Consider the following 21,417-nt stretch of genomic DNA (forward strand, 5'->3'; position numbering starts at 1 on the left):
GCAGGTGTGCGGGGATGACGAACGTTACTGTCTCCGCCCTTATACATCTTCTTTGGATCCGACCATTTTTTGTAATACCGAAAATCGAATGTCCCAAAGAACGCGAACTCCTCGTTAGTTCTCGTTTCTCGTAATTGATCGTTTTGGTCATCCCCACCGTAAGTATTTGACCCAGAAGAACGCACTTGATCTACCTGCTTGATGGCATGTCCATTCATCTTTCCTTACTCCGTGATCGTAACGTTTCTCCCTATTGTTAGTACGTTTATAACTACCCTTTATGTAAGCTGCAGAAGTGGCTCCTTATGTATTTATAACGTTATGTAACGTTTTACGAGCAGTAACGGTTTTTTTATTGTTACGTTCTCTCCGTTTTTTATTAGTGCTTACAAGTGAGCGTTTAGGTTCGTAAAGAGTACTAAATGAAATATTTTTTTAAGGATTGTTATTTGTTTAAAAGTTATATCTAGGCTCGTGGAATTTACTTATACTTCTGACAAAATATGAAGTTTTTCGATTAGGTACTTATTAAGTTGTCATCAGTATAGAGCGTAAGAAGAGAATTTTTTATCCGAAATGTAAATTTATTTTCAACTGGTATTCCTCCGTCCTGCAATGTTTCGAAAACATCCCACAAAATAGTACAACCTGATATTTCTAGCAACAGCAACAGCAGAAAGAAAATAACCCACTACAAATACAGTTAGAAAACGTTCATTGGAAACCACAATTTTCAATTGGCTACCGTCTCGGTCGCGCGACGCCTGTCAACCGTCGCATCGCTCGCGCCGCGTGACGTCATCACGTCTGCGCGAGTCTGTTGAAATATAACTCCTCTTTTTTATGTTTGCCTGGTGAATGGAAAACTGAATTGTTTTTTTTTTTCTTCTGCTGTGGAATAGGAACGCAAGTTCGTTCTTGAAAGAATGTTTTCCAATCGGAAATTTAGGTTCATCATCCTCCGAGCCTTTTTCCCAATCATGTTGGGGTCGGCTTCCAGTCTAACCGGATTCAGCTGAGTTTAGGAAGGATTCAGGAAATTTAGGTTCCCACCCATAATATTAGTTTCTTACCTAAATTAATTTTAACTTGGTTTTAGATTATTATTCAAGCTTTTAGCACAAACGGCTTCATTATTTTACATTATCTTTGCGATAAAGCTATAGGTACCTACTTAATTTACCTACTGATTCGTTTGATTAATATTTTTTTACTAGCTTCCGCCAGCGGCTTCGCCCGCGTGGTGTGTTGATAAATAGTAAAACAAAAAGTAAAATAAAAAGTATCACCTATCTACATACCAAATTTCAATCAAATCGGTCCAGCCGTTTTTGCGTGATTGAATAACAAACATACATCCATACATTCTCACAAACTTTCACATTTATAATATAAGTAGGATTACCTATGTACTTAAATTATTACCTACTTATACTTCTTTTCTATTATATTATGTATGTCCAAAGGAATATATTTTTGACATCATCTATACTGGAAGCCTTGTTGCGCATTACTGTAAAATAGATTAATCTATAATTATGGACATAAAATGAGCTTCCCGTATTACGTTACAATATGAGCAGAATTATCTTGATAATAACGTAGGTATGCTATTTCGCTGTTCATGGAATTTAGGAGAGCCACTTCGCGTGTTCACGTTAACACCTTTGCTAAGAAGTTGCTAGAATATCTTGCACCTACACAAGTCTTGGCACAATTTGTAGCAACGCAAAGAAACTTAATTTACGTTGAATAATAATAAAAAATATAGTTTCTTGAAATATTATCTACACACGTGAATACGTCAATTTTAGAAGCCGATGTGCGCCTAATTTAATAAAAATACGAACTAAACCGATATTTAACTGTCTGAAAAACAACAGTTGAACCATATAAAATTAAGGCATATACAGGTTATTTATTAAAGGACTTGGTAATTTATACGAAGGGGTTAGCTGAGCAGCGCTCCAGAGTGAAGGCAGGAATATTTCATGTCTATTGATTTATAAGCCCCTGGTACTTTTGGTGTCGTGCTTCTATAATACGGAATAATTTCTGTATATTTAAGAAAAGATGAAGATTAATAATTGTTTTTACTTTTGGTTTTAAAAGTACTGGTGTGATGTTTTTTTTAATGAATTTGGTATAGACTTACAGTTGATAAATTGTCTAAAGTTATGTGATAAAGGTAAAAAAGCTTTATTTTGTAAAGTATAATTTTTGAATTTTTAAGTAAGAATTATTGATTTCTGGCAAATTATTCTAAAATTAAAGGAAAAATAAAAAATAAAACCTCTTTGTTCTAGAATATAAAAAATAAAATAATGAATGAACCCCACAAAATTACTATAAGAATTTTACAATTTAATTTTTGAACGCAAACTAACCAACCTTCAACATTATTGAATTCAATCCAGTTCCAATTCTTTTTTTAAACTGAACGAATTTTATTTTACACCTGGCTGTACAATCGTGTACTATGTACACTGCACGAAAGGGCGGGAACGAGTCTCCTCTGTGGAATATACGAACTTTATCAGTTTCGGCCTTTTTTTCGGCCAATTCACACAATGGACTGTACAAACTGTAGGTAATGGAAAATGTTTAACAACCTTTTTTAATAAAGGCTGTATTGAAAATTTGTACCTGTTACGTTTCCTGCATGCTCAATTAAGGTATCCAAATGTGTTTAGTTTATGAACTGTTACAGTTTAAAACTTGAACATAATGATCGGAAAACAGATCCGATTACTTCAGATAGTAAATTAGTAATGAAATGAAGTTGGACAATTTTATGAATAAATTATTTAGCATGAAGTTTATGATCAAATGTCACTGATCGTTTTGGTTAACATAAAGACCAACATCTCAATAGAGAACCCTCTCTGTTTTGGGAAGTTGGCTAAAATATAACACCATTTCTTTAAATCAGTCATTTCCTCATCACTTACACACTTATGTACTTAACTAACAGTACTCTGTAAGTAGGTTGCCATAATAACTAATTCAACAGCAATCAAAAACCCATACATTTTCTATAGACTACCATAACTTTATATACCCTTTTGATGGCAGTATATTGCCTTCACATAAATCGCAGTATATAGCACATTTCATTCGGCCTCACTCGTATGAATGTAACAGATACTGGCTGGTTTTAATTGTACTTTTTTTGTTTTATTGTTTTAGTATAGCGTCAGATGTGGGTAACGAGTTTATTTTTGAAAACGGAACTCCTTTTTTGTATAACTGCATGAAAAACTGAGGTAGCTACATTAAAAAAAAATGCAAGTATACGTAACTATAAGTCCTATGTGTAATTTATTGAGCAAACTTAATGTACAATTTTGAGCTTATCATATCTCGAAAATTCTCTCATATTTAAGTATAGCAATATGGGCAAATATTCACGCACTTCTGAAAGCAATCATTATTTTAATATTTCATTATTATGCTTGCGAAGATCCTTCGGCAAAGAAAATTTAATTTTGAACATATTAGAAACGTGTAGAAATGACGAAGGCATATAGTACGCCATAGTAGTAGCCAATATTATGACGAATTCGAAATTGGAAAACCTAACATTTTTAATATTCTACTGAATTTAATATGTGCAGAATTTAAGTCATAAATTGAAACACATATTTACATGTTTTTTGGAATATGTGGACGAATGAAAAAAATATATTGAAACAATTAATAAAAATTAGAGGTAATATATAAAATTTACATACATAACTGTTTTTTCACTGCAACTATCTAATCAACTGCATTTTTGTTCGTTATCTGTGTTTCAAAAATTCGTAGTTATAAACTCAAAAGCCTCTACCCAGCAAGACCTTACTCGCCAAAAAATTTCAAGGGTACTGGGTCGAAACAAACCGTTTTGTGTCCCTAATTAACCGGAGTCGGTTGTTCCCGTAATTAGGGCTCTCTAATTGGCTCCTCCCTTTACGGCTTCATTAAGAGGTCGAACACAGGTATCTTGGAAAAGTTTTTTTTTTTAAAGGATGTTGTGTAAGTGTGATGAAGGAATGTGTAAGATTTTTGGTAAAGAACGAAGCACGTTAGGAACGAAGTAAATATTCTGCTGGCTTGCTGTAGATAGTTTTTTTTCGATCATTCGCTTCGCTTCTACAAGCCATTCAGGTATTTTCCAAAATTTAAAAAACCGAATGACGTAGGTACTTTTGATTTGAACATTTTAAAACATATTTTAACATTGGCCAATAAACTTAACAAAGCAATTTAGTTTGGTTGAAAGCAACACAACAATCGTACTTTTATGATGTTGTATCGCTGCATTTCAACATCTATCTTACAAAAATACACTGTGTTGCCAACATAAATGATACATTGACACTAAAATAAATAAAATCACTCTATTTACATAAATAGCTAAAACGTGACTCCATTTCCATACAATCGACCGAAATCTTTGAAAATAAATTCTAGAACAGAGATTGCAATTTGAAAACTGCACTGAGGATAAAATGACGCCATATTTTAAAGATCCTATATCTGGTAACAGCATGGAGAACACAATGACTAGCGGAGGTGGCATAACGCAAAATCTCCTAAGAAAGTAGCGCCACAATGCGGATGAGTGGTGGACGAAGGACGTTACTGTCTGCGCTCGTATACGCTTTCTTTGGACCCTACTATTTTTTGTAATATTAAAAATCGTTGACAGATTTTTCAACGAACCCGAACCCCTCATTTGTTCTCTCGTACCTAAGTAAACGTTTTGGTCGTACCCACCGTACCTGTTTGACCTAGAAGAAGGCGCCTGACCTATCTGCATTATGGCATGTCCGCTCATTTTTCCTTACTCCGCGGGTAACAGTGACAGTAAGTCGTTTTCCGGATAAATAGCCCATTTGTCGGCGAGTGGACTTCGATAAGCTTCCGATATTGGCTCAGACCACTTTAGATATTGCAAGGGACATTCATTTCAATATGCGAAAGTAGACCCAGTCATATTTTACATACCTACTTCTTGAATTTGTATAAAACTTGTACTTATGTATCATTTTTTATCAAGACAAAGGAGATGGCCAAAAAAAACCCAGAGTCGACAGAAACCTCGCATGTATCATTGGATTCAGTATAATGTGTGGATTAAAAAAAGTATTTCATATCATCCGAAAACCATGGGGTTCTCTTTTTATGATGGTTTTTCGATCAAGAATTTAGGTGATGAAAGAGTTTGCCTTCACTATTTGATGTTCATTAGATGTTTGGGATTTGCAAAATTATTTTTTTGTTTGATGGGGTATACTTCCCACATGTTTCCACAGTCATCAGGTCAGGATCTGATGATGGAAACCCTGAGAAATCGAGGGCAACTTACGAAAGTTGTAGGCGTGCATAGGGTTAAAACTTGACACTCAGCTGTATGTCTATTAGCACTATACAGGAGTGGAGGTTTGCAGTTGAGTTGATGATGGAGACGAGAGAAGATCGAGGGAACTCGATGACTGAATATGTAAACTACCTCGTGTTTGGGCTTATATTATTCGTATTGACGAGAACTTATCACTAATGCGGATAGTGACAACTATACTTGTCACTAAAGAGCCAATAATAATAATAAAAAAAAAACTTTTTATAAAAACACTGAATTCTGGGCCGATGCTCCCAATAATAGTTTTTTCTTTTTCATTATTAACCTTTGCCAGTTATGAAACTTGCACATAGCTGGGAAACCTCTCCAAGTACATAGATAAGGCCGGTGTTTAATCGTTTCTGGAGTGGTTCATGTCAATAGTGCAATGGGTAGAGGTCAAAATCAAGATCTTTTAATCACCAGGCAAACTCTGTAACTATAGGGATATTAATATTGGCTTGTATAATATTAGTATACCTTGTTTTTTATGTGCCTTGACGTAAATAATCTTAAAAATCAACATAAATTCAACATAACCTATTTTTGTAAAAAATGATATAGCTCCTATACCCCATGGATTTCAGGCTGGATTTTTTGGCACCATCAAAGGTCTATAATAATGAACCCATTGGTACCCATTTCGTTGCTGTCGATTCTGGGTTTTTTTACTATGAAAATTTGGCCATCTCCTTTCATTAAAAGACAAAAACAAAATATTTGTCTAAAACGCTTATTTGTAAGTAGGCTTAAGGAAAACCGGACTAATCGTCAAGCATTGTACGATTACTAAGAGTGGGTCTTGCTATGACGAACTGGCAAGAAACTCCACAGAAACTCTTTAACCTTTCATTTAGAAGACATAATAGTTTCTACTTCCCCTTAAAATTGTAATACCAAGAAGCACAGTGCACAAACTAGTAACATTTTGCATAAAGGAAGCTTTGAAAATAAAGCGTAAGAAGTACTTATGTTCCTGAAGGAAGAATAACAGCTGACTGTTTCTCACAGAGCGTAAGGTTGATTCTCACTAGTTTTCGACTGTGAGAACCTAATGTAGGTCGGTGTGTAAGTTATTTTTGTAACTGAGTCTTTCTTATCGATTTCGATAAACCTGCTCCTAATAATCATTGTTGATTATATTTTAAACATTTATAAAAAATGCTTAGTTAACCATTGTTTTAAAAGTTAAATATCTAAAAATATTTAAAAAGTGCTTTTTCAAAGAGAAAAACGAAAACACTCCGACACAAAAAAGTCGATATACAGGGTGACAAAAAATTCAAAGCAAAAGGTTCCGTAACACAGAAAGAACCCTGCTCTGTCATGAATTATGAACACGACGTAATATAAACTGCTATACATCTGAAACATAGAGGTCATGAGTTTGTGTCCGACTGTACCATTTGTTTGTTGAGAAATACTACGATTTTTGGAGGAACTTGCATTGATGGATTCTAATGTATTCAGTTTGATTATTAATTACTATTAAATCAATTTCTACAGAATAAAGTAGAAAGATGTTTTGTACATTCGTGTAAATATTATTTTACTTCTCGATTCTACATTTTTACGTAGGATTATTTACAAAGGACCAGACGGATCGAAAGATGAATCGACAGAAGGCGCAAGTCTTCTGCTGCAAGTGTACAGAAAAAAGCTCTTTGGTAACATGATAAGTCATAAAATACACGTTAACCAGTCTTTTGAAAGTTTTTTGAAGGTTTTTATTACTAAATATACAGAGTATATAGGTATAGTCTCCATGTCAATCATATTTATATTGCCAAATGATAACATTGCAAGTACCCTTGCCCTGAACCCATTTCCTTCAATAGAATATAGAAAAACAAAACACAACGCAGTATTTCTCAACATCACCCTCGACCAATAACTACAAAAATACATGACTAACTAAGATACATACTTGGTTTCATCAATGTACACAGCTTCGAGGACTTTCGCAGCATATTGTAGATTTTTTTGTAAAGTTTCAGCTGATATTTCACCCCTATTCAATTGTCTTAGGAGATAGCGTAATCTGTGGACAAAGAGAAAATAGAATTAATAATTATATAAAATCAAAATTGATAGTTATAAATTTGAAAGGGTGTGCCTCAATTTTATTGATGAAACTTGGCATACCTGTATAAAAAGTACCTTTCTCAAATAATAGGATATCTCTCACTAAAATTATAAAAGCATACAGCTAACTTATACAACTTAAAAAAACTAATATTCTACATAAGTCAAAAAAACACAGGAACTACTTTTTATCCTGATGCGAGGAGTAGTTCTGCTAGGAAACGGATAAAACCGCAGACGGAAGCTAGTACGTTATACGTTACATTTTATGTGTTGGAGTGGCCGGGGTTAATTATTGCGGTGCTCGTTGTAAGGAATTATTTGCTGACGTAGAAAGGGAATTTCGATTTATGCCCTTTGGGATTCTTTCGGTTTTGGGTTAGTATGAAGATCTTTGTGTTTAGGTACCGTTGGCCAAAAATGTGGCCCACCACTCGATATTTAGATATTTGACTGTCAGTAAGACACGTCGACATGGCTACAAAAAGAATCTTTCTTGTGAGATGACGGCAGATATAAGAGAATGAAATAACAAAACATGCTGCGCCGACCCCAAATAAAATTGGGATAAGGGCAGAAGAATGAGTAAGACACGTCTACAGCTCAGTCGATAAAAAAGATGGCATCCTCATTTCACAATAAACAAAACTTAATAAAAACACATTTACAGTGCTTTAACAACCTAATTTTGAACTACAAAAGGCACTAAGTACAGCCAATCGGCGCTGTCGAAAGGTTCCCTAATATTGGTTCACGCTACCCAACATAAATTGGATTGGTCGTCTAATGCTCTACACGCACTTAACTCAGATTTCCGATATCTAATATTGCTCTTTTATTTGATTCTCACTCGAGAAGTGATGGGAACGAGATTTGTAAAATGAAGTTTGTGTAATCGATTCTTTAGAGAGTTTTTAAAGGTCTGTGTTATTGTTTTTTTTTCGCTCATAAAGCTACAAATCTTTTGAACTCATAGTACCTAAATTCATACTTAAAAAAGAAAAAAAATGGTGAAACGTGCTTTCCGTAAAGCATTCTTCGACGTTATGAAGCTTCCGTAAATTGCAGACCATCGGAACAATCCGGATAACTATCGGCCTATAGTTTATTAGTCAGCTGGCGTGTCGTGAATGTCACTCATCGTACTACCATACATCGCTATACTGATCAAGAGTCCGATCAAATCATCAGCCGACTAAAAGTCGACAATCTGCGGGGCCTATAATTGGCCTCTGCCCGACATAAATGCATGATACTTATATTTCGTAGTACTAATTCCCAATTAACAAAGAGATATTCTGTTCATTCACCTATATTAATAAAAGCTGCAGGAACATTCACTTTAATATAAATTTTCGCAAGTAATAAAGTCGTTCTAAACTCAGCAGGCAACTCATTTCTCGTAGATAATACATCCAGGGATGAGAGCAGGTTAAGTGCTTTCTATTTTGTTTTTATTTTCAGACAATATTGGAAGCCTGTTCGAGCTTCGAGCATCATTAAGCCTACTTTACCAGTTTGTAATAGAACTTATTTGAAGGACTCCTATAATACATTTTGATCGATATTAACATTACTGAATTGAGCTGTTGAAAATTGCACATAGTCAACCTTATTTCATTGAAAAGAACTTTTATTCTTTGTTGGCATGCCTGGGATAATGTTTCTGAAGTAACTGTTTTTTATGGACTGTTATAACATAATATCTGTCTTAAGTTTGTGACAGTTCAACGCTTTGTGTTTTCAGCCTAATTTTGTGTTAAGGTCGATATTTGCTTCCTTTGTCTTCGTTATCTAAACTATGGCATTTTGACGGGTATTAGAGGTTAATCTAGCATGTGCCTGTGACCCGATAATGTCTATTCTATTATTAGCCTGCTGTGTGACAATATTATCTCCGTACTCGTAAGAGCAATCATTGAGTTCCTTTCCTTTTACGTAAATGATTTTAACATAAGCTCGATACCTAAAAGTAATTTGGGAATTTTGGCATAGTAACCTAATTCACAAGAATTTTGGTTTTATTTAAAACTAGCTGTTGCCCGCGACTTCGTCCGCGTGGGCAATATAGAATGCGGAGCTAGAGGATTACTACTTAGCAGCCGCACAGGCTGACCAATACCTAAATGTTGTGTTGTGGATGTGTGGCCATTTATCTAAATAAAGAAGTAGAGTTTGTAATGTTCAGGAAATCTTTGGGTCTAGTCAACCGTTTTGAAAACATCATCAATCATATAACTTAATTTCATTTAGTTGGTAACTACGTGATAAACATGACCACTTGACTGAAGATGACATACAGATTATTGCACATAGCCAAGGATGTCTTGATTTAATTTGTACCTACATGTACCGTGAATCTCCAGTGAAGGTGGAGAAAAGGATTACCAAGTTCCCAAAGTCATTTGCAACACGTTTCATGGGATCCTGGAGATACATGTAGTACTCAGCCATCAGTTTGATTTGATCATAATAGAATAAGGTTTTCTGTCAGCGACAATGTAATGTCTGGCCTCACAGTAGATGCAGCGTGAGGGTGCGTCAGACTCATACCGAATAAAACCCACCATGTTCCTTCTTAAGCCCTTTACTTGTGCCCCGATAACTCTTTCGAACAATCTAGCAGCCCCTGCAGGCTTTGGCCTACTGGGGTTTGTTGACTCTCCTTCAGGGGCGCGTGGAACAACGCGCGTCGCCGACATGGGCCTGTTGTCTCCTAGGAGATGGAAGAAGGATGAGCCACCCGAACTCACCGCCCACAGACTGCGGTGGCCGGGAGTCGACTCTCGACACCTGGCTGCCGAGGTGTCTTCCACGTTCACCACTGCGGTTATGATGAGAAGTGCGAATTTTCAGTCAGTCCGCTGCCTCCTACTCCAACGGATAGCACATTTAGCGAAAACATGTTTGATGTCAATTCTGCCTTTGTAAGTGAATGATATCGAACGTGATTATCTAAAAGGCGTTTTTTAGACCCAGCTCGGGTCTGGCAGATCAGAAGTCGAAAGTAAGTATAATATGTCTCTGGTATGCGACGAAGATAGGCGAAAAAGCTTCTTACGTGCGTATGGTATTAACTCGAGAACCTCCCATTTCTTTTAATCTGCACTTTGTGTCTGTGCTTGTTTCTCAAGGTACAGGAGCCTTACCTCACGCTTAGCAGCCCTTGCGAGAGATCGATCTTTCTCCTTTCTTCTACGATCCTTAAGCGTTGCATGTTTTACACCACACTAAAATTTATTTGAGTTCTACTCAATAGTACTCTTCCAAAGTTAAAGTTGCTTTCAGGTTACCATATTGTTCAAAATAGTTATCGCGGCCCTGATACATAAAAGTCTTAAGAAGGAATACGATGGGTTTTAGGCCTTTCATAGGCCTATTTGAAATAAAAAAAAATTGAGTTTGAGTTGAGTTTGAGTTTGAATTAGAGTCTGACACTTTCTCATGCTGCTAGCCCTCAGCTCGAGGGATCATTTTATGATTTCTCAAAAAAAAAGCCACCACATTACTGGATGATAAGCTAAACTAATAAACCCCAAGTCAATTTGCTTATGAAAAAATGTGCCGTTCTATCTATGACTTTACGTGATAGTTAATTGTTCCGCGAATGTAATCATTTTTGACGTTAATATTCGAAAAACTGTTTAGACGGCTCCGTTTTAAATTTGGATAAGTACTATCAATTTTCCTTGAATCACGATAACAATTATAGCAGGATATTGATGTGGCATGGCAAACTGACAAACAATATTAAATTAAAATAACTGTAAAAAAATTAAACCCTTTGTTACAATATGGTGAATTATAGAAAATAGACAACTCTATCTGTGAATATAAATGGTAATTAATATGTGTTATTTATTTACCACCTCGCTGCTTTGTCTTTGATGTATTTTATATACCATAGATGGAGCCACGTTAACCTTGGCTAAATAATTTCGTAAAATTTTATTTTTCTCCCGAGTTATTTATAAATACAAGATTTTCTGTTTAAAGATTAATAACAGGCCGGTCAACTAATATAAGTACAACATTCAATCATGTGTTATTATTGCATACGCTTTCACAGAAACGTTAACAGAAATAATGGTTCATTGCTCATCCCCCGTAAGGGATAGCGTGATAATATATAGCCTATGTGTCGAACCGGCCCCCAAGTAATATTCATGCAAAATTTGGTTTAAATCCATGCAGTACTTTTTGAGTTTATCCGGGACAAACATACAGACAAACAGATGAACAGACATACAGACAAAAACTCTAAAAACTACATTTTTGGGTTAAGAATCGATTATGTATCACCCCCCAAGTATTCTTTTAAAAAAATATTCAGTGTACAGTTTTGACTTTCCTATCATTTTATTATATATGTACTAGCTTCCGCCAGCGGCTTCGCCTGCGTGGTGTGTTGATAAAAAGTAGCCTATGTGTTAATCCAGGATATCACCTATCTACATACCAAATTTCAATCAAATCGGTCCAGCCGTTTTTGCGTGATTGAATAACAAACATACATCCATACATTCTCACAAACTTTCACATTTATAATATAAGTAGGATAGATAATCTTGACTATTTTCAAAAACTTCAAGTAGGTACATAACAAGGAAATAGTAAACTTTAAAATATTCCACTTAAACGCTAACAATACGAACAATGTTGCAACAGCAAAAATATAAATACAATCCATCAGTGACGTCAGGAACCTTTAACATGGCTATTATTCAGCGAATCATTCAGTTGGGGTGACAAGCGAATCGATGCATTCCTAGGAGCGGGAGATGAACAAATAAAGTGGGGAAACGTCAATTGAAATTCAAAAGAGGAAAGTGGACTTGTTTCAGCGTTTGGGTGTAAAACTTTATGTTTATTTGGATAAGTTAAGGTAGTTATTGTTACAGCCTTTTTATCGTCGCACTGCTGGGCACATGCCTCCTCTAACACGGAGAAGGATTGAGCGTAATCACCACGCTTGCTCAATTAATCGTGATAAAAGTGTACATATTTATACTTTTTAATCATGTAATGATAGGCAGGTTCATAACTTCAATTAAATCCAAACCTGACGAATATATTCGTATGAATCATTACCTAAATATATTATGTCGAATATCAAATAGAACATCGCCCGAATATTTAAATATCAATATATTGTGAACTGCTGCGAATATTTGCTACCGTATTTACTGTTAATGAGCATACCGTAACAAATAAAATTATTGTGAATGAGCATCCACTAGAAGTAAATGCAGTATTTTAGACACAGTATAGAAAAACATTAAGGAAACTACTACTTCATGTCTTCTCAGCCTCTGTCGGTCTTCAGATCGATTACAGAACTAAAGTACAATAAGATGGAACGGCTATCGTGTTTTATAAATAAACGTGTTATACTGAGATGGGACAATTTGTCCCCTAAGCGCTGGATACCCTCGTCTAGATGTGGCTCGTAGATGCTAGTGATTGATGGAGACATCAATAACATGTACTCTATGTGTTGTGGAGATTCCAGTGTACTTATATCTGGGGTGGATGTTTCGATATTATTGGTACCTATAACTTTAGCCTGCCCACGTCCGATAAACCAATGACCGATTTTTTGTAGCAGTAGTATCAATATATAGAACACATTGATAGCAATAGTGCAACGGACACGCACATATAAAGCCGATCAGAAAATCCTTGTTAGAATGTCCTGCAAAAAATCGGTCCGATTATCTGTCCTACAAAAAGTTTGATATGGGCGGGGGAAGCTGTACATCTATTATCTAAATCTATTACTTCTATCTATCTATAGTCAAAGATAGGTAATATGCTGTAATATCAGTTGTAATATCGTTACCAGTGAGCCGATCACAATCACGTTACATTAGATCGTTTGATCTGCCATCACCAATATCTGGAATTGTTCGCAGCTCAGGGGTTTCACTACTACACCTATATTAATAATAGATATCCAATGACTGTACCTATACTGAACAAAAGAGCCTCGGGTACAAAATGTGGACTGATTTTTGACCACGTCTTAATAAAACTGAAGGGGAAAAAAGTTTTGTTCGACATGGCTCTAGAAGTCAGTTCTTGCATATAGCTGGTGTGTTTAATTTGTCATTTACTTCTAGAGCCATGACACAAAAATACTTACACATACCACGCAATATTAGGTATACATGGTAAAGTTTGGGAACTTTGCCAGTGTTTGTGAACTTAGAGATTTTAAGCTAGTTTAGATTCTATAGAAATATAACCGTTAATAACAACCAAAAAAAAAAAACAAAATTCAATTCGACTTTGCTATATTAGGTATTCAGCATTACCTTTACAGTAACAGCTGTGCAATGATTCACAGTAACTAGAATATTCAAAATCCCATGTCATTTCGTTTGTATGGCAGACACAAGTCGGTAGTAATTACGGAGTATGTTAACTTCATCGGAACCGACAGATTGACACATTGAAATGCGCTAAATATCTAAACTCATGCTGCTGTAGGTATTCTATTCTAAATATTTGCACTTAGTTTCATCATGCCCGGATTAGTGCTTACTAATATTATTAATGCGAAAATAACTTTATCTGTCTATCATGCTAAAACTGAGATATGTTGTACCCAGGACAATTAATAATAAAAATAGATATCAAAGAAATCTTTTAAATGAAATTTATATATCTTTGGTCCAGTCAGTTTTAGTATATTGCATAACTGTATGGGGCGGAGCAGCGAAATCTAAATTCCTAGAGTTAGAACGTGCTCAAAGAGCGATACTTAAGGTGATGTACTTCAAAATAAGAAGATTCTCTACTGAAAAGCTTTATGAACTCTGTAACCTGCTGTCAGTGAGAAAATTATATATCCTTCTGATCATACTCAAAATGCACAAAGCAACACCATATGATCCCAAAATACAAAATAAGAGAAAGAAACACTGCATTGTTAACGTTCCTAGGGCTAAGACTGAATTTGCCAACAGACAATATAAAAAACGCTCAGCCTTATTATATAACAAAATAAATAAATATATATATATCTATGATAAAAAACAAATTGAATGCAAAAAACAACTTACAGCATGGCTGCGAAGTTTAAATTATGATGATACAGAGCTACTTTTGAAACGTATGACTTAATATTGAAAACCTTTATTAATAATAAATGATATTTTACATGCACACTAAAATTCTGTATTTCCCACCTATTTAAACACACACACACACACTTTCACACACATTTACACACATACTCACATACACAGGCACATAGGTACTAACATATGAGATATAATTTACAATTTTTATTTTTATATTATTATTTTTTTCCCTTTTGTGACTAACATACTTGTGTATTAATAATGTAATGGGACTGAGCGGAGCCTTCAACTACAGGCATTTCTATGCCTAAATGGAGACTCCTCGACATGAAATTGTAAGCCAAAATTACTTGAAATAAACTTTATTTTATTTTTTTATTTTTTTTTATTTTTAAAACTACTCAACTGATTCAAATAAAATTTGGTACTCAGAGACCCAAGGGCCTGAGAAAGGACATGATTTGTTTTCGTCCTAGTTTGGGGGAAGCAGTTCTTCCTTGATGCGAGGGGAACGACTAATGTCTGTTATTATTTTTCTATCCAGAACCCCTAAACCTCAAAACGATCACAAACTAGCTTCACACTCGAAAATAACTTCACAAAACAAACAAGCACACAGATAACTATCGAACAATATCAATTCCCAATCTACGTAAGCAGTTTAAAAGCAATCCGTTTGCGTTCCGATCTCCCCCGGTGCCGGACGAAATCATCCGGAATAATTGACCTTATTGCCATCACAATTGAACGGGAAAGCAAACTTTATTTTACTGATCATTGAATGGGGTAAGGATGATAATAATGACAGTTTATTGAGCTACGCTGTGATTTATTGGAGTTTCTATTGATGCAGGTACCTATTCATTTATTATTTGAATGCCGAAGGAAGTACTTAATTAAGCATATTCAGAGTAGAAATATTGCCATAAAACGTTAATCATCATCTGAACAGCACTTTTATTTTTCCACAGCAGGGCACAGGCCTCTTCTCATACAGGGAAGGAATGAGTATATCACCAGATTGCCCAAGGTAGTCTGGCGATTTCAGATTTAGAAGTCCTGATTTCCTGAGAATTGTTGTTGAAAATATAATAGGAACTACAATTACAACTTAGATAAATACTCGACCTCGAATAGAAGGCTGGTACTTCACCATGACTATTATTTTATCCGACATGTCTTTACTAACATATCTACCCAGTTTCTAAAGAACTAAGAGTCTCAAATGTCTTTCATTAACTCCGTAGAGATTAAACTATAAATTATACTGAGTACCAATCTTCTGGCGTTTCATTCGAGATTGATGATGGCGACTTTAATGAAATCGTCCTTGGCCTTCGTCGTGTTTGTATTGCATTCTTTCTTGTTTCCCTAAAGAAGATGGATCAAAATTGCCCCACGTCCTATAACAATGTGACGTATCTCAAAAAAAAGATAAAAATGTTTAAAAAAATATGACATACTCTCTAATTCATTTTTTTTACACCTTCATACGAAAAAAATGCTTTAAAAATTGTTCAGGCGCTGTTATGAAAACATCGTTCATAGGACTATTTATGGACTATTTTATTAAAATATTTTTTTGTTTGATAGGGTATACCTCACAGGTGGTCCCATAATCATCAGGTCAGGATCTGATGATGGAAACCCTGAGAAATCCAGGGCAACTTTTGAAAGTTGTAGGCATGCGCAGGATAAAAACTTGACTATAAGGTGTATGTCTTACAACAATATGCAACAGTGAAAGTTTGGAGCTGACCTGATGATGGAGACGAAAGAAGGTCGAGGGAACTCGACAACCGAATATGTAAACTACCTCGTGTTTGGGCTCATATTATTTGTATTGAATAGACCTTTGCAACAGTGAAGGTTTGAAGCTGACTTGATGATGGAGACCAGAGAAGGGCGAGGGAACTCGACAACTGAATATGTGAACTGCCTCGTGTTTGGGCTTATATTATTCGTATTGATAAGAACTTTCCATTTATGCGGATAGTGACAACTGTGCTTGTCACTGAAAAGCCAAAAATAAAAATAAAAACTTTTTACAATAAAAAAACTTCCAAAAACACTGAAAAGCAAAAAAAAAATAGTCTTAGGAGCATCGGCCTAGAAGTCGGTGGGGAAATAAACTTAGGTACATCCTTTAGACACCGACTTCTGAGGTAGTTTAAATATTTTCTTGTCGAGTTCCCTCGCCCTTCTCTGGTCTCCATCATCAAGTCAGCTTCAAACCTTCACTGTTGCAAAGGTCTATTCAATACAAATAATATGAGCCCAAACACGAGGTAGTTTACATATTCGGTTGTCGAGTTCCCTCGACCTTCTTTCGTCTCCATCATCAGGTCAGCTCCAAACCTTTACTGTTGCATATTGTTGTAAGACATACACCTTATAGTCAAGTTTTTTCCTGCGCATGCCTACAACTTTCAAAAGTTGCCCTGGATTTCTCAGGGTTTCCATCATGAGATCCTGGCCTGATGATTATGGGACCACCTGTGAGGTATACCCTATCAAACAAAAAAATATTTTAATAAAATAGTCCATAAATAGTCCTATGAACGATGTTTTCATAACAGCGCCTGAACAATTTTTAAAGCATTTTTTTCGTATGAAGGTGTAAAAAAAATGAATTAGAGAGTATGCCATATTTTTTTAAACATTTTCATCTTTTTTTGAGATACGTCACATTGTTATAGGACGTGGGGCAATTTTGTATGGATTGTGATCCGTCTTCTTTAGTATTTATTTTTAGTGAACCATTTTCACAAATAAGGAACATTTTGGTGAACATAAATATATGGAAGCTTTGACACGATTTTCATTTCTTTTTCTAATCGTCAATTTGCTTTTTTCCAAAAGAAAATTATTTTTTTATATATTTGCTCAGTAGTTTTGGTATAAAGAAATATTTTTTATAAAATTGTTTTAGGAAAACTGTGCGTCGTAACCAGGCCGATTATACGATAAGCATTTTTATGAAGGTAGGTATTTGAAAACAGACCAACCCCAGTGTTATCGACTTTCTTTTTCTTTTAATAAGAACTTCGTTATTTTCCTCTTTTATTCAACTAAGTATAAGAACCTACTTAGACAATATTTTAACCAAATACTGAGAACTGAAAACAGAAACAAAGATAAGTAAACCCTTTTATAAGAAGTCTTTTAAACGAAATATTAACAAAAGGATAGATAAAAGGGTGGATAAATTTGATAAAACTAGCTGTGCACCATGGTTTCATTCGTAGTTACCATTTTATATCGCGTCGCATAATATCACTAGAGGTAGGTACTTTAATTAATAATAGTTTTCGCCCGCGACTTCGTCCGCATGGAAATCTTACTTTTGGCTGCATTGCGCTTATCACTACTTCTAATTAAGATAGCAGTTTCTCACAGTTTTAATTGGGCACCAAGAAAATTTCAAATGTATGGATAAAATTTACATCTATCCATATTGATTAATATCGGATGTGTTTTTTTTTCAGTTATTTTTGCGCGAAAGCGTACCGTGACAAACCAAGTGTTTTTCATATCTATAATATTAGTTATGATTATTTCGTTTTTAACATGGTTGATTTTTAGAGTAGGTAGGCACCTTGACAGATAAGTTACAACCACTTTTTCGCGTTTCTAAGCGCTTGAAAGTTATTTGCGAAATATCTTAAGATCGTATACTTTTACATTTTGAATGCCAAATTCAAAGTGTAAAAGGCTTACAAAGTTTGTTGTCGTCCTAAGCTAACATAAGGATATGTATGACTTGTTGGTCGACTTTACAAGTATTATTTCCTACTTACTCTTATTAATATGTACCTACATAATTTAGCTTGTTTAACTTTTGGCTGCTAAAGTTATGGAAATGGCTTTTAACATAGAGTTGGCGACTGGTGAAAAATTCAAGAGGTGTGCTTATAAATAATTTCTCTTTTCAGTTCGATGTTCCAAAAGCGATATTAACAGAATTGGTGAGATTTCAGTTCCAAAATTAGTGATCTAAATTATGAAATACTTATTAGCTTCCGTCTGCGGTTTCACCAGCATCTCAAGGGAACTACTGCCTGCACAGATGCCCGAACGGGCAAAATAGTCCTATCCTATGTCCGTTTCCTGCAATAAAGCTCCGCACCAATTTTCAGACAAAATTATTATGTTTTTGAAGTATGAATAATATACATACTTACAACTTTCTTTTTTTTAACGTCCGTTTAAAAAAAAATATCGTTTTCCAAAACTATTTCCTGTTATTAAAAATGCCTGTAACTTCTGAAATTATTAATTTTAACCAATAAATATATAAGTAATTATTTAAAAACCATATTTACCTAAGTGCGGCCTTATCGCACGCGTCGGGCGTGTCGACGGCGGGCAAATGTTCGGTATCCAAATCGAGTGAGTCGAGTTGTTCGTCAGTGGGAGTCGGGCAACTTTCAGCCTTACTGCGGCTGGACGAGCGGCGCACTATCGTTAGTGCTCCTTGTTCTGTGGACAAAGTAGATACAGTTACTATAAGGTCGAATTTTGAATGGCAAGAGAGAAGAGAAAAAAGTGGATGCGTTTTTTACACTAACATAGCCTTGTTTTGGAAGTTTGAATAAGAAGATTGTAAAAAACTTTATTTTATTTTGAAGCACGATAAATGAATAACAACAATAAAATCGAAACATCCAAAACTTTGCTATATTATCGTACATTTAGAATCTATATCTATATCATACAGAAAAATCGCATTCCTGTTATCCAAGTAGGTACCGACTCTAATAAAACGTTCACAATTCACATGCAGATTACTAAGTCAACAATCAATACAAATAATATAAATTGAGGTAAAAAAATCTTTAAAAACAAGCTTTTATTTAAATGCGCTAAAAATAAAAAAATAAACTTTTACTGTAACTTTACTGATTTATGTTTTAAAAGCTTGTCGCGAGATTTAAGTACTCGTATTTACTTTCTTAGTAAAATCGCGACAAGCTTTTAAAACATAAATCAGTAAAGTTACAGTAAAAGTTTATTTTTTTATTTTTAGCGCATTTAAATAAAAGCTTGTTTTTAAAGATTTTTTTACCTCAATTTATTTTATACTTTTTAGTTTTGATTTGGTAAAGTGCACTTTATTCTACTTGCCTGTCATGGGATACCCATAGGTATGGATGGGATTGAAAAAAATAGGTTATTCACCATTTTGTAGCGGCGGCTATCTTGGATTTTTATTTCGTAAAGTGCGATGTGTTCTACTTGTCAATCCCTTTCATTTGATACCCATATTGTATAGGTACTTTAAAAATAACTAGTCCGCCATCTTGTATATTTAGACATGTTGGATTTAGGATGACGTCACATAGCTTAACATGCATTGTCATCCAAACTAAACATGTATGCAAAATTGCAGCTCAATCGGTTGAGGGCAAGTGCCTTAAAATTGAGTTGTAAAATTCCACCCGAACACACATAGTTACATACATACATACATACATACATACATACATTGCAAGTTAAATAAAAGCTTGTAATAATAATTATACAATCTCATAGTTTATATAAAATCATGCACATTCCACTGCATTCTCATCTAGAAGAAATAAATCTACTAACCAAGGCAGGTATACGAAAAACGTAGAAGGTAAGAATGTAAGAAGAAATTGTAGTAGTCCATCGAAAAGTACAAACTCGTATTCAATTCCGCAGTAAGTTCACTTTGTATTTGTAGTGAAAAAGTGCCGTATCGTTGTAATCGTGTTTGTCGTGTACATCGTAATGGTAGCATCGTAAAATAATAGCCAATGGAAATTTAGATAGATTGGTAGTATTTTATGTCCATAATTTCGATTCGTTTCAATGATATCAAACAAACATACGATGTAGATAAATAATTAAATTAGTATCAATTATCCTAATAATTGTACCAAAAAAAGTAATTAATGCCAATTAATATTTTTATTTATTTAAATCTACTTTAAACATACCTATAAAAATAAAATCGCATTCAAATAAACCATAAAATAAAATCCCGTTCCAATGAAACACAAACGAATAATATGAACTGAATGTCGGCCATTTTAAATCTGGAATTCCAAACTTGAATCCCGATCATTGATTCTCGGATTTGGTCAGTTTATTTTACGGGGTCCACGCAACCCGCACGTGCAATTTTCGAATTCAGAACGTGCGTTTGTTAGTGGCCAGTACTTTTATGTTTATTTTTTTAATCTGCAATTTAGCGTTCGATGTCACAATATTCTAGCTAGAAGTTTGAAAACATGCAGCATTTTGCGTCAATTCTTTTATTAAGCGCTCTTTGTTAGTGTGTTATAAAGAAAATAGATTTCGAGTTAATTCTGTTATTGAAATCTTCTATTTTGACTGATATACTCACGATTTTCTATTAGACTTCCGTGCTGACCTGAGAAAAGAAAACGATAATGTAAAGAGGTTTTTATCTCCATGAGCACTAAATAGGTTTAATCACATAACCTTGTTATAATATAGAGGATAGAGAAAACCGATTTTCTTTTAAATTCCCTAGTATTTTCTACACGGGTTAATTGGGTTTCGTGGTGCCGAGTAAGTTTAGCATCCCAAGAGCCTTGTCGAGCGGCATTTGTTTCACAATTTGAGCTTCGCCTGCAGAATTCCAGCATAAACTATGTTGGACTCTCTGCTAAAGGAATTGCGAAACCCCATATTTTTTACCCAATCGTGATTTTATTTACGTTTTTTGCAAGTTGAGATTGAAGGACTAAATTGTCTAACGTGTTTCGGATACAAAGTTATGCGTATAGTCGTGGCTAAAGTAGTTATGAAATTGTCTACTAAAGTATCGTAAACTATTCTAAGAACCTTTCTTTTTGTTTACAA

General features: G+C 34.7%; 1 protein-coding gene across 3 annotated transcripts in view; it reads right to left on the bottom strand.

Annotated features, from left to right (window-relative positions):
* The window catches only part of LOC124646375 (calcium/calmodulin-dependent 3',5'-cyclic nucleotide phosphodiesterase 1), a 184,097-nt gene that overhangs the window by 25,549 nt on the left and 137,131 nt on the right, over window positions 1-21,417 (bottom strand). For 2 of the 3 annotated variants that reach the window (XM_047186514.1, XM_047186512.1), the window contains exons 3-5: window positions 20,936-20,962; window positions 18,885-19,041; window positions 7,314-7,427 (exon numbers count right to left, since the gene is read on the bottom strand). In XM_047186514.1, the coding sequence (XP_047042470.1) occupies window positions 7,314-7,427; window positions 18,885-19,041; window positions 20,936-20,962 (298 nt within the window). The remainder of the gene's footprint in view (window positions 1-7,313; window positions 7,428-18,884; window positions 19,042-20,935; window positions 20,963-21,417) is intronic. The other variant, XM_047186513.1, reaches the window with a different exon arrangement.

This window comes from Helicoverpa zea, chromosome 3 (assembly GCF_022581195.2).
Source record: "Helicoverpa zea isolate HzStark_Cry1AcR chromosome 3, ilHelZeax1.1, whole genome shotgun sequence".
Classification (NCBI taxonomy): domain Eukaryota; kingdom Metazoa; phylum Arthropoda; class Insecta; order Lepidoptera; family Noctuidae; genus Helicoverpa; species Helicoverpa zea.